The 14,113-nt window shown below is 42.3% G+C and overlaps 1 protein-coding gene across 2 annotated transcripts in view; it reads right to left on the bottom strand.

The window, feature by feature from the left end:
• Window positions 1-3,384: 3,384 nt before the first annotated feature.
• Window positions 3,385-14,113, bottom strand: part of fblim1 (filamin binding LIM protein 1) — an 11,439-nt gene continuing 710 nt past the window's right edge. The window contains exons 2-9 of one of the 2 annotated variants that reach the window (XM_034314239.2): window positions 12,489-12,658; window positions 10,209-10,516; window positions 9,651-9,781; window positions 8,323-8,407; window positions 7,409-7,578; window positions 6,940-7,118; window positions 5,465-5,585; window positions 3,385-5,211 (exon numbers count right to left, since the gene is read on the bottom strand). In XM_034314239.2, the coding sequence (XP_034170130.2) occupies window positions 5,098-5,211; window positions 5,465-5,585; window positions 6,940-7,118; window positions 7,409-7,578; window positions 8,323-8,407; window positions 9,651-9,781; window positions 10,209-10,512 (1,104 nt within the window). In that variant the 5' untranslated portion in view covers window positions 10,513-10,516; window positions 12,489-12,658 and the 3' untranslated portion in view covers window positions 3,385-5,097. The remainder of the gene's footprint in view (window positions 5,212-5,464; window positions 5,586-6,939; window positions 7,119-7,408; window positions 7,579-8,322; window positions 8,408-9,650; window positions 9,782-10,208; window positions 10,517-12,488; window positions 12,659-14,113) is intronic. The other variant, XM_034314238.2, reaches the window with a different exon arrangement.

Below are 14,113 nucleotides of genomic sequence, written 5' to 3'. Positions count from 1 at the left end.
GTTGAGTTTATGACTGTTTACTGCTCTTTATCGGAAGGGTGTCTGGCGTAAAACCTGCGCTAAATCGAATACGCGGAGAGATGATCCACTGTGGCGACCCGTAACGGTAGAAGAACAACTGCTCTTTATCGTAGTATTTTTTCATGCAGAAACGTTTGATTTCACTGTAGCTTAGTGTTTAGCACGTTTGATTCGCACCTCCGGGGTCGTGGGTTTGATTCCTGCCTCCGTCCTGTGCGTGTGGAGCTTGCATGTTCTCTTCATGCTTCGGGGGTTTCCTCTGGGTACTCTGGTTTCCTCCCCCAGTCCAAAGACATGCGTTATAGGCTGATAAGCATTTCCAAATTGTCCATAGTGTGTGAATGGGTGTGTGTGTGTGTGTGTGTGAGCGTAATTGTGCCCTGCGATGGATTCGCACTCCGTCCAGATTGTCCCGTCCATGAGCCCGAGTTCCCAGTCTTGTGCCGTCTCCTGTAGTTCTGTGAGTGTTTTATGGAGCACCTTGGTCCTGGAGGAACGTTGTTTCGTTTCACTGTGTACTATAAATAATAAACAATAAAGCCACTTGACTTGAGTAGTGTGAGGTACCGCGTGTGTGAGGAAACGAGCTGGAGAGGTTCTGAGACTCCGACTGTCACTCCATTCTGCTTTCGCAGTAAAACGTAAAACCCTGCAGCAGCCGTCATCAGATTTGGTCTGAAAAGAGCTCTGTTTCGTCACATGTTGCTTTCTTTACTGACATACAAACTTTTTTTTTTTGTTGTTGGAAATCTAAATTTTTTTTTGTACTGACTCGATATCATAAAAAGAGATCATAAAATAAACATCTATAACAACATTTGGGCTAAAAAGAAAATAGGTCTTTTCCTAAGACTTTTGCACTTTTATTTTATCTTCTAGGATACTTTGACTTTTTTAATAAACAAATTATTTAAAAATCAAATGTAATTTGATGGAAAACAAACAATTAATGAATCTAATCGTACAGCATTTCATGCAGATTTCTGCTGGTAAAGTTCTACGTAGAAATGTTACTTCTGTACTTTATATTAATATTAATAATAATAATAATAATTTGATGTCCCCATAACCAGACATCAACTGGAACCAAAAATTTAAAAAAAAAATAGATAGATAGATAAATAAAAGGAAATGGACAAAATAGTCCAGGTGAGAATGAAGTGGGAAGTTCTGAAATTTCACTTCTAAACCCTAAATGTTTATAGTCTAAACTGTGAGTAGTTTATAATCTAAACATTTTATCGAGGCCAGAGTCAGAGTCAGAGTCAGTGAGTGTGTGTACAGGTGTGTCGTGATGGAGGATCTCAGAAAGGTAAGACAGGATGAGGGACAGGTGACGTCTTCTTGAGCTATAAGCTGGAGTTTGTGTTGAAGTTTGAAACCAGTGTAGCTGATGAGTCTCTTTTCTTTTCTTATTTTTTTACAGAACATTCACGCGAGCTGATTTTGATATACAGAGAAAAAGTGCGTTTATACCACGAGCAGTTTAACACCACGAGCAGTTTAATACCACGAGCAGTTTAATACCATGAACAGTTTAATACCACGAGCAGTTTAACACCACGAGCAGTTTAATACCACGAGCAGTTTAATACCACGAGCAGTTTAATACCACGACCACGAGCAGTTTAACACCACGAGCAGTTTAACACCACGAGCAGTTTAACACCACGACCACGAGCAGTTTAATACCACGAGCAGTTTAACACCACGAGCAGTTTAACACCACGAGCAGTTTAATACCACGAGCAGTTTAACACCACGAGCAGTTTAACACCACGAGCAGTTTAACACCACGAGCAGTTTAACACCACGAGCAGCACGAGCAGTTTAATACCACGAGCAGTTTAATACCACGAGCAGTTTAATACCACGAGCAGTTTAACACCACGAGCAGTTTAATACCACGAGCAGTTTAACACCACGAGCAGTTTAACACCACGAGCAGTTTAATACCACGAGCAGTTTAATACCACGACCACGAACAGTTTAATACCACGAGCAGTTTAACACCACGAGCAGTTTAACACCACGAGCAGTTTAATACCACGAGCAGTTTAACACCACGAGCAGTTTAACACCACGAGCAGTTTAACACCACGAGCAGCACGAGCAGTTTAATACCACGAGCAGTTTAATACCACGAGCAGTTTAATACCACGAGCAGTTTAACACCACGAGCAGTTTAATACCACGAGCAGTTTAACACCACGAGCAGTTTAACACCACGAGCAGTTTAATACCACGAGCAGTTTAATACCACGACCACGAACAGTTTAACACCACGAGCAGTTTAACACCACGAGCAGTTTAACACCACGAGCAGTTTAATACCACGAGCAGTTTAACACCACGAGCAGTTTAATACCACGAGCAGTTTAATACCACGAGCAGTTTAACACCACGAGCAGTTTAATACCACGAGCAGTTTAACACCACGAGCAGTTTAACACCACGAGCAGTTTAATACCACGAGCAGTTTAATACCACGAGCAGTTTAACACCACGAGCAGTTTAATACCACGAGCAGTTTAACACCACGAGCAGTTTAATACCACGAGCAGTTTAATACCACGAGCAGTTTAACACCACGAGCAGTTTAACACCACGAGCAGTTTAATACCACGAGCAGTTTAACACCACGAGCAGTTTAACACCACGAGCAGTTTAACACCACGAGCAGCACGAGCAGTTTAATACCACGAGCAGTTTAATACCACGAGCAGTTTAATACCACGAGCAGTTTAACACCACGAGCAGTTTAACACCACGAGCAGTTTAATACCACGAGCAGTTTAATACCACGAGCAGTTTAACACCACGAGCAGTTTAACACCACGAGCAGTTTAACACCACGACCACGAGCAGTTTAACACCACGAGCAGTTTAACACCACGAGCAGTTTAACACCACGAGCAGTTTAATACCACGAGCAGTTTAACACCACGAGCAGTTTAACACCACGAGCAGTTTAATACCACGAGCAGTTTAACACCACGACCACGAACAGTTTAATACCACGAGCAGTTTAACACCACGAGCAGTTTAACACCACGAGCAGTTTAACACCACGACCACGAGCAGTTTAACACCACGAGCAGTTTAATACCACGAGCAGTTTAATACCACGAACAGTTTAATACTGCGTGATACACAGAAATACACAGAGCACGAGCAGGTGGTGATGTGGCAGATTCAGTCCAAACGCAACGCTTCAAATCATCAGCAAAACACTGACAAATGAAATCACAAAGATGTGTCACATGACCGAAAGGGATAGCGTGAAAATACCGAAAATAAAACGGGCCCAGGACGGACCCCTGAGGAACTGTACTGTGAGCTCAAGCACAAAACAAGTGAAACTGTGGCACATATCAGTTTATTTTCTTCCATCATTTAGAACAAAAAATACACATTTTCTTATGATTCAATATTTGTGCTAATAAAAAAAAAAAAAAAAAAAAAAAAAAAACAGGCATGGAATCTTGTTTAATGTGGAATAAATATCTTTGGTGCACTGAATTATGCAAAGAGTGCAAAAATAAATCAGACTACACTGGATATGTTTGATATACGTGCTGTTACATCGTCTATAAAAGGAAAGGAAATGAAGAGACTGGAAGGAGTCTAAATATAAAAATAAGCTAATATTGAATATTCATAATCATTGTTTAAAAAAAAAAGAAAAAGGGAAAAGCATTTTTTTCCCAGCTTTGTTTTCCCAGTACTGCAGGAATTCCGTATACAATCTTTATCCCAAAACCAAAGGAATGTTTTAGCCAAAAGTGAAATAATATCGATCATCGTCATGAGATGCGTTTGTTCTGTACGGTTTCAGGCGCGCTAAACCGCTAATGCTACAACTATTAGCCTCCGCTGCTTAGTATTAGACTTCAGTGCAAAATGAAAAAGGTACATTTCAGAAAACGATGATGTCTCGGCTGATCATTGTGTTTGGACTCGAAGGGGATTTGATATGTTCCAGCTTTCGCCAAACTGTTTCTTTAAATCAGAACAGCGTTTTTTTTTTTGTTTTGTTTTTTTGTCCGTCATGTAGCACTGTAGCTCTCGTGCGTTTCTCACAGGATCGCTGAGTATCCGGCTGCGTCCCAAACGCAGCTCAGAGTTCCACTATAATTCATTTTAACACACTAGCTAGCATAGAAAACACTACATCTATTGCTATTGTAGCCTGCTAGCTCATAAACCAATTAGCAGTTGATTAGTGTGAACTCTAGGAGACGATCTAAAACGCTAGACAGGATTATCAGACAGTTGTTACGATTAATAAATTTAAAGTGTGGAACAAATACGAGTGTTTCTTAATCCCTATTTTAATCCCCATGAACTTTATGGCAAATAGCCAATATTTCAGATAAGAGTGAAACAAATAATCCCTAATATGCCTCAACGTAAATAATGCGTACATTTTTTATGTCTTGGAAAGCAATGTGATTAGCCAGCTAACTAGTTACAAAGCTTAGCTGTGTTTGTGAAAATTTTATTTAGAATCAACCGATTATACACCAGCCACGAAAAAATTAAAATCAAACATTCACTTTTTAATACAAGAGGAAATCATTAATCATTAATCATTAAAGCGCAAGTTGAGTTTTAAAAAAAAAATTCGCAGAGCTAGCTAGCTAACTAGCTACTCAACTAGCTAACCAGTTATAAACATCCCATTTTGTTCCACCTCAAATTTTTCAAAATTGTTTTAACACATTAAGCAACATTTTTAGTGAGTTGTTTTTAAATGTGGTTTATGAAGTAAACTAAATACTGTTAAGATGTTTCCTTATAACAAGTTTCTTTAGTGCCGAGAAAACGATGAACTTTCGATGACCTATGACCTTCAGGAAGTGGGAGTGTTTCTGATGAGGTAAGTGTGTGTGAGATTTGGTGTTTCTGGTGTTTTTTTTTTTTTTTTTTTTTGGTACGGTAAGCCACACTAGGCTTTTTTTTCTCACAGTAAAAGTGTTTTAGAATGAGAGTTCAAGCGTTTTGGACCGAGAGCATGAATGCAGAATGACGTAACGAGGAAAACGATTAGTTTAGCGATAATGTGGCGTGGGTTTAGTGTTGGCTCGTCTGGATCAGAGAGAGATGGCAGGGTTTGCACAGGATCTGTCCGTCCAGCGGGTGGCAGCCGTGTTCGTTGGGCTCCGGGGAGAGAAGCACCGCACACAGCTGGAGGAAGATAAAGAAAAGACGATCTGTGAGGATGAGATACGTTGGTCATGGTTTTACTTATAACTGAAAAAAAACACATGGATTGAGACAGTGCATGTAGCAGGATCATAAACTTTATAACTGAACGTTTTTAAACCGTATCCGGGCTTCGGTTTGTTCATTTCTCCTTTTCCTACACACTGATACTGCAGAGTGATGGATGGAAAATGATTTGTGAGTATCACACACACACACACACACACACACACACCTCACAGCGGTAGCAGTCCTCGTGAAAAGAGCGTCCGAGACACTCGACCGTGTAGCTGTCCGTCCCGTCCTCTCTCGGGATTATCAGCTCTCCACACACACTGCACTGAGGCGCGTATTTCCTAAAACACACACACACACACACACACACACACACAACCAGAGGAAGCACATTTAAAAAGTGACAATATGGACAAGCGCTAATCTAGCTAACAAGTATAATGCGTAATCGTGAAGTTTTCTGTAATTTATTTAACACTAATTGAAGGAGTCTCCAGCGTCAGAAACAAAGCAAGTATCAGATCTGAGACAGTGAACGAGTCGATCGAGTAAATTCAGGAACGTTCAGTCTGGAATTTTTGTCAAGTTGCTCCTTTAAGACGAATCATTTTGTACTGAACAGAGTGTGAAATGTAGGTGTGTAACAGATGTGTGTCTTCATTTATGTAACAGGTGTGTGTGTTGAAGTGTGTAACAGATGTGTGTGTGACGTGTGCAACAGATGTGTGTGTATGTGTGTTGACGTGTGTAACAGATGTGTGTGTGCTGACATGTGTAACAGGTGTGTGTGTGTGTAACAGGTGTGTGTGTTGACGTGTAACAGGTGTGTGTGTGTGTGTGTGTGTAACAGGTGTGTGTGTGTGTGTAACAGGTGTGTGTGTTGACGTGTAACAGGTGTGTGTGTGTGTGTGTGTAACAGGTGTGTGTGTTGACGTGTAACAGGTGTGTGTGTGTGTGTGTAACAGGTGTGTGTGTTGACGTGTAACAGGTGTGTGTGTGTGTGTGTGTTGAAGTGTGTAACAGATATGTGTGTAACAGATGTGTTTGTGTGTGTGTGTGTGTATTGAGGTGTGTAACAGGTTTGTGTGTGTGTGTGTTGGGGTGTGTAACAGGTGTGTTTCTGTGTGTGTGTGTGTGTGCTGACGTGTGTGACAGGTGTGCGTGTGTATGTGTTGAGGTGTGTAACAGGTGTGTGTGTGTGTGTGTGTTGAGATGTGTAACAGGTATGCGTGTGTGTGTGTGTGTGTGTTGAGGTGTGTAACAGGTGTGTGTTGAGGTGTGTAACAGGAGTGTGTGTGTGTTGAGGTGTGTAACAGGTGTGTGTTGAGGTGTGTAACGTGTGTGTGTGTGTGTGTGTGTGTGTGTGTTGAGGTGTGTAACGTGTGTGTGTGTGTTGAGGTGTGTAACAGGTGTGTGTGTGTTGAGGTGTGTAACAGGTGTGTGTGCGTGTGTGTGTGTTGAGGTGTGTAACAGGTGTGTGTGTGTTGAGGTGTGTAACAGGTGTGTGTGCGTGTGTGTGTGTTGAGGTGTGTAACAGGTGTGTGTGTGTTGAGGTGTGTAACAGGTGTGTGTTGAGGTGTGTAACAGGTGTGTGTGTGTTGAGGTGTGTAACAGGTGTGTGTTGAGGTGTGTAACAGGTGTGTGTGTGTTGAGGTGTGTAGCACACAGTGCTGTTGTGTAGCTGTAGTGATGTACCTGTAGTAGTCTTGCAGGCAGTACACCTCCCCCACCTCCCCCTGTGCAAAACGCTGCTCTCCGATTGGCTGCCTGCAGGTCGTGCACACGAAGCAGGGCGGGTGATAGGCTCGTTCCAGCGCTCGGATCACGTGATCTATGATGACCTCACCGCACGCCCAGCACGGCTCCAGACTGGCCTGAGGGACGACAGCGACCACAACAGGAAGTTAAACAACCCGAGGAGGAGGATTTTCCGAAGCGTTGTTGCCGTAGTAACAAAACCCTGACTCCGCCCCCTCTCTAGGCTGGTTAATCTCCCATTCATTTCACTGAGGCAGAGAAGAAAGACCTATTCGAGCAGATTAATGAAATCGATCGGGTTTTCAGTGATGTTCAGGATAATGAGGTATTGATTTTGTGATGGTTCAGGGCAGTGTGTGTGTGTGTGTGTGTGTGTGTGTGTGTGTGTGTGTGTGTGAGCTCTGACCTGGTAGCAGTCCTCACACAGAGGGATCCCGGCCTTGTTGTAGTAGGTTTTCCCGGCGAGAGCGGCGTGACACTGTCGGCACTGGAAGCAGCTGCTGTGGTACGTCCTGTTCAAGGCCTCGATCGCCGGCTCGCTCAGGGCCACGGGCTTACGACAGAACCCACACACATCTACACACACACACACACACACACACGCACACACACACACACATTAAATCACTGTATACGTGAAACACACATATTCTTGTATTACTGTTTTTGTGAGAAATTTCTATTGGCTTATTATAGATAAATATCCGAATGTCTTAAACTTAACATGGCTTCACAAAAGTACATTTCTGTTAGTCTTTTATTTATTTGTTTGTTTATAAAAAGTGCGTTTTAGATTTAAAAAAAAAAAAATCAAATTTTCCCCCCCAAGGTCAAAAAATGTCTCTGCAGTAGAGGTTATGTATTCCTAACATCATGGGTACATGCAGTATCTCTCTCTCTCTCTCTCTCTCTCTCTCTCTCTCTTCCTCTTTGTTTCTCTCTCTCTCTCTCTCTCTCTCACTCTTTCTCTGTCTATCTACTTGTCTTTCTTTATTTCTATGTCTGACTCTCAGTTCATTTGCATTCTGTCTCTCTCTCTATCTCTCTATTTCTCTCTCAAACTCTTTCTCTATCTATCTATCTGCCTATCTATCTATCTCTCTTTCTCTATTTATATCTCTCTGTCTCTCTGTCTCTCTCTCTCTCTCTCTCTGTTTCTCTCTCAAACTCTTTCTCTGTCTATCTGTCTCTCTCTATTTATATCTCTCTATCTCTCTCTCTCTCAGTCTGTCTCTCTCATTCTGTCTCATTATCTGTCTCTTTGATTCTCAAGTACAGCAATACAAACAGTGTGTGTGTGTGTGTGTGTGTGTGATATACCCGGTGTAAGCCCCTCTTCAGTCTGAACTCCTGCAGTCGGGGCGTTCTGACTCTGATCAGCAGGAGGCGCTCTCTCCACACACACCTGCACAGGAAAGAAAACAGTGTGTAACAGTCTGAGAAAGTGAGAAAGTGAGAAAGTGAGAGTGACTCTGACTCTGAGCTGCGTAGAGAATAAAGTCGTAGCAGGAAACGTGTCGGTGTGACGCTTTAAGGTCTCGGGTAAAGGGGAGAACCGTCCTGCGAAACCGCTAGACAGAATAACGATATATCAGGTATCAGTGTCATCATACTGCTCTCGGCCAATCAGAACACACCGTACTGCTCTCAGCCAATCAGAACACACCGTACTGCTCTCGGCCAATCAGACCATGCCATACTGCTCTCAGCCAATCAGAACACACCGTACTGCTCTCGGCCAATCAGACCAGACGATTAACGAATAATTAGTAAATGATTAATAGCTCATTAGTAACTGATTAGTAACTCATTAGTAGGTGATTAATAACTGATTAATATCTCAGCCAATCAGAACACACCATACTGATCTTGGCCAATCAGAACATGATGTACTAGACCGGTAATAAGAAATAGAGAAGCGTCATATATTATTAGCTGATTAGTAACTGATTAGTAACTGATTAATGACTGATTAGTAACAGCCAATCAGAACACACCGTACTGCTCTCAGCCAATCAGAACACACCGTACTGCTCTCAGCCAATCAGAGCACACTGTCCCGCTCTCAGCCAATCAGAACACACCGTACTGCTCTCAGCCAATCAGAGCACACTGTCCCGCTCTCAGCCAATCAGAACACACCGTACTGCTCTCAGCCAATCAGAACACACTGTCCCGCTCTCAGCCAATCAGAACACACCGTACTGCTCTCAGCCAATCAGAACACACCGTACTGCTCTCAGCCAATCAGTGATAAGAAATAGAGAATCATCATATATTACTAGCTGATTAGTAAATGATTAACGACTGAATAGTAACTAATTAATAACTCATTAGTAACTGTAGAAGTGTGTTTTATCAAACATTTCAGAAAAATCTTAAACAGAGACTCAATAAATTTTATATTGTTAAATCGAATGGACACCATACTGCTCTCGACCAATCAGAACACGGATTTTCACCCAGGACACCCAGGTAATGCCAGGCGTGAACGAGGCCTGTGTGTCTCAACATCGTCCTCCTCAGGAGAAACTCGTTCCAGTAAATCACTGCACACGTTTCACTTCTTTACTGTGAGCAAGAGTGTGTGACATCAGATAAACGTGTGTGTGTGTGTGTGTGTGTGTGTGTGTGTGTGTGTGTCTCACCTCCTGTGTAGAAGCCAGTGGTTCGCGTTTGGTGTCAGACAGAGGGCAGGTGGGTGGAGGCGGTGGAGGAAGGGGCTTGGATTCAGAGACCCCAGAGTCCAGAGACACAGGGGGAGGTGGAGGGAAAAACTCTGCAACACACAGACACACACACACACACACACACAACACACACACGCACACACACACACACACACACACACACACATGTTGTCAGTTTGACTGTTGGTTTGTTCTGTCCATCTATAGGGCTGTCTGTCAAGCCAAACATTTTTCTGTCTGTGAGTCTGTCTTTCTGTCTCTCTGTCTCAGAGAGTTTTCTTTCACTATCGTCTCCTTGGGCTCCTATCCCTCCTTCCATCCCTCCCTCTATCCCTCCTTCCATCCCTCCCTCTATCCCTCCTTCCATCCCTCCCTCTATCCCTCCTTCCATCCATCCATCCATCCATCTCTAGCTCTTCATTTATCCATCTTAAACTAATCCATATGTAAATATCTTCAGTGTGTGTGTGTGTGTGTGTGAGTGTGTGTGTGTGTGTGGTGTTTTTATGTTTGTACCCTCAGCGCGTTTCTCCTCTCTCTTTCCCGCTCTGTACAGAGTGTGTGTAGCGTCGGGTTTGTTGCTGTGTGTTTTCCGGATCTCCAGAGGACTGGGCCGGGCCTCAGCGGGAGCGACGGCGTGTCCTGACTCCGGGGCCGAGGTGGAGGAGGTGGAGGACTTCCTGCGTGCGTCGGTGGGACTGACGGGGACGGCGGAGTGCTGCGTGATCTGCGGCGTGGGCGTGACCGTGGCTCTGTACGGAGACGCCAGAGTGATGAAGACTGAGGACACCATCCTCTTGGGCGGAGCGGCGGACGTCATGGTGCTGAAAAGAAGAACACACACACACACACACACACACATGATATTGTACACAGTCGATGCTTATGACTGCAGAAATCCTCATCTGTAACTGAAATTTGTCACCAGCGCTGCTGCTGCTGCTGCTGCTGCTCTCAGTCTTAAAAACACTCTGTTCTTTTATTTAAAGTTCGGAAACTAGCGAAGTTTCATCTTATCATCAGAAATGGTTCATTTAACCAGAAATGGCTGACTGTGTTTCCTTCTTTCCTGTCAGACAGAGCGACATTAGCCTCCTCAAACATGCTAACGAAGAGAGCTCTTGCATGAGACGTTGCATCAAAAATACACAACAGCTAGCATGTTCACGTGTGTTAGCAGCAGCACGTGTTTAACAGACGACACACTGGACTTTCGTGTCATTTTTTAAGTCAACGTGGAGCAAAAATTCATTTCTGTCATCGTTCTTGTTCATGGTGTGAAATCGGAAGGAACCACTTGATGTACAGCTAACATTAGCTAGCTGTATTTAGTTTAAAAAATAGATCTGGTTAGCTAGCTATCTAAAATTAGCAGTGTACGTAAGTGGGAGGGTTTACTAATTACAACGTCGTACGTAGGAAATAAAACGATCTTCACGTAAATAGGGGAAAAAATGAACACACTATTCTGGACCTGCATTAGGAAAAAGTCATGTTCGAGAAATGACATTTTCTAAAATATTATAGAATTAGTTTTTATGAAAGGAGACGTGATGAAAGAGCTTTGGAAATGAATCTCATGCTAACATCGTCGTCGGCTGTTTGGATGAGAACCACAGAAAAAGGCTGAATGTTTGAGTGGGCTGCGGTAAATAAAGACTCGTCCGTCAGCGAGATCGTATTAGACGTTGATCTAAGAGCCGAATGTTTTTCTCGTGAGCTCAGCCGTGCCGTGTGCTGATTAGCGCTGGCTAACTCGAACACAGAGAAGCTATATTAGGGAATTTCGCTGCTCCATCACTCACATCCGCCTGCAGGAAAGCTACAGCTTCAGCCCAGGAATGCTAAACCTGGAACATTTCATACGTTTCTCTTATTTCACTGCAGTTATAGACGTCTGTGTGTGTGTGTGTGTGTGTGTGTGTCGGTGTATCACCAGCTTCTGTCTGCGATTTTTACTGAGCCATAAAGAAAAGGCAAATCCAGCTACATTTTTATACCTTTTATTAATATTTTGGTGTAAAATGCACATATTTAGTGCCATGTAAATAATTAGTTTATAACATTAAATTACATAAAATTGACATCTCAGTATATAAAACACAAATGTAAATGTTTCAAGGATACACTTAGAATTTTTATTTGTTTATTTGTTTTTTATTTTTTTTACAATTTTTCAATATTTCTGAAAAAAGTACGGATTAATTCCTCCTAATGCAGCATCCAGTGAAAAGCTCGTTAAGGAAGTTGGAGTAAATTTGTAGATTAAAAATGAAACAAGCCGAGTCGATTTCATGAGCTGAGCTGCAGTCGAGTTTATTTAGATTCACTTTCTGTGGAAATATAATTAAATTAAAATTTGTCGATATATGAAATTAAATCTGTCCTTAAATCAAGCTGCTTCTTAGGCGCTTTTATGGTGCACGTAGACGATATTTAGTTTTTATTTTACAAGCGTAAACTTTAAAAGTGCCATGAATTAGACGGGAATTGAAAATGGAGATCATGTGGGAAAATGATACACATTTGTGAACCTATAATGCAAAATAAACAACACTAAAGTTTTCATTTCACTCACAATTGTATTAATAGTGAAATATTTCAGCGAGAAAGTACATCACATCCTCCTGTTGTTTTTATTTTTCAGAAAATGGACGATTCTGTTATTTAATATCATCTTGTAAGCCGATGTCTTTTTTAAGGCATGATATCAGGAGTTACGTGTCCTCGCAAATCAGAGATCATTTAAAAGCATAAATTCCTGAGGATTAATAAACATGATTACGCTCAGCTCACCTGTAGAGACGACGTCCTGTTACGCTGAACGACAAACACGGCGATGTTATTCGTACCGGATATTTAAAGTCTCGTCTAATTCGGTGTGTGTGAACGGTGAAGTGTTACGCTGATACACAGGTAGAGATCATGTGATAAAGTCGTTTAGTTTCACCTGCTGCCTCACCTTTCTGTAAACACACACACACACACACACACACATCACAGCCACGTCGATTACAGGGTATGAAGTCCAAACTACACACACACACACACACACACACACACACACAGAATAACAACATATTTACGAATAAGAATTCATCACTCATGTTAAAGCAGTGTGTACGCTCCATGCGTCATGATGAGACGTTCAGCGTGTCACATCCTGCCACCTAACCCGTCCAATCGGTTCATCACGTATTCCAGCTGTGTGAAAGTGTGTTTGTGTGTGTGTGTGTGTGTGTGTGGTGGAGCTCAGAAACACAGGAAACATGATTAAACTCAGCTGAAGAAAGCATTTCATTTATCTCCTTCTCCAGAAAACCACATCTGTCTCTCACAGAATAAACGTGTTCGTAGATAAAGCTGAAAAAACAACAACAACATCGTGGCAAACGTTTCACACTCTGTTAAACACTTTAATGTTTCAGTGTCTGTGGAAACTTCTCAGTGCTCTCACACACACACACACACACACACACACACACACGTTTGTTTATATAAGTACACTTACGAGGACTTTAGACTGACATTATATTATATTATTAATGTAGCTGATTAACGCTGTGATACGCCGAAATCTACCTCTGACTGTGACCTCAGCGATCTTTCAGCTCTTTCTGATTTTTATTTATTTTAAATAAAACCACAGTTTTTTGTGTATTAAAAAAAAAACATTTTCTTTGTGGAGACCTGGCAAATTCCCAAATGTAAGATATTCATATCCTAGTGGGGACATTTGGTCCTTCCCAAGATATAAACACACACACACACACGCGCGTTACTACATAATAACACAATATAATTCATAATTCAGTAAATTTTGTTTAGTATTACGAGTATTTCTTCACTGCTATCAGGGAGCTGATTAGATGCTACACTTAATTTTATTTATTTTTTTTAACGAATATTTTTTTTGTAACTGTTGAAGAAGCCGTTCCTGTTGCCGTAGGTTCCCGTTCCTGAGGCGAGTGTCATGTTCAGGTGCTTCAATGTTCCTCAAACACCAGGTGACTTTTGCTGATTCGCTATCGCTCGCTAGTTTATCAGCTTTATCACCAACGCTACGATTACACCACTGTTCACTCATAAACAGGCTAGCTAGCTGTTTAAAACGCTTTTAATCATGTAAACTAGCTAACATTAGACGTGAGGTCGAGTTCCGTTAGCTAGTTCTTAGCTATCAAAGCGCTATCCACCCTCTTCCGCATACAGCCCGTGATTGGCTAGTGTCATTGTGACGGACAGGTGAGAGAGCGTATGCCCCTCCCACTCAGAGGGCACATGACTGCGGATTCTCAAATAGAAACACGGTTCTAGCTCACAAGGCCACGCCCCCAAACCGCACACCATCACTCTAAATCGTATGTAACAAATCGTGGCGTACTATTTTGAGTACCGTAGCGCACGATTTGGGACGCAGC

Source organism: Pangasianodon hypophthalmus, chromosome 20, assembly GCF_027358585.1.
Source record: "Pangasianodon hypophthalmus isolate fPanHyp1 chromosome 20, fPanHyp1.pri, whole genome shotgun sequence".
Lineage (NCBI taxonomy): Eukaryota > Metazoa > Chordata > Actinopteri > Siluriformes > Pangasiidae > Pangasianodon > Pangasianodon hypophthalmus.
This window is presented reverse-complemented; position numbering and strand designations above follow the sequence as displayed.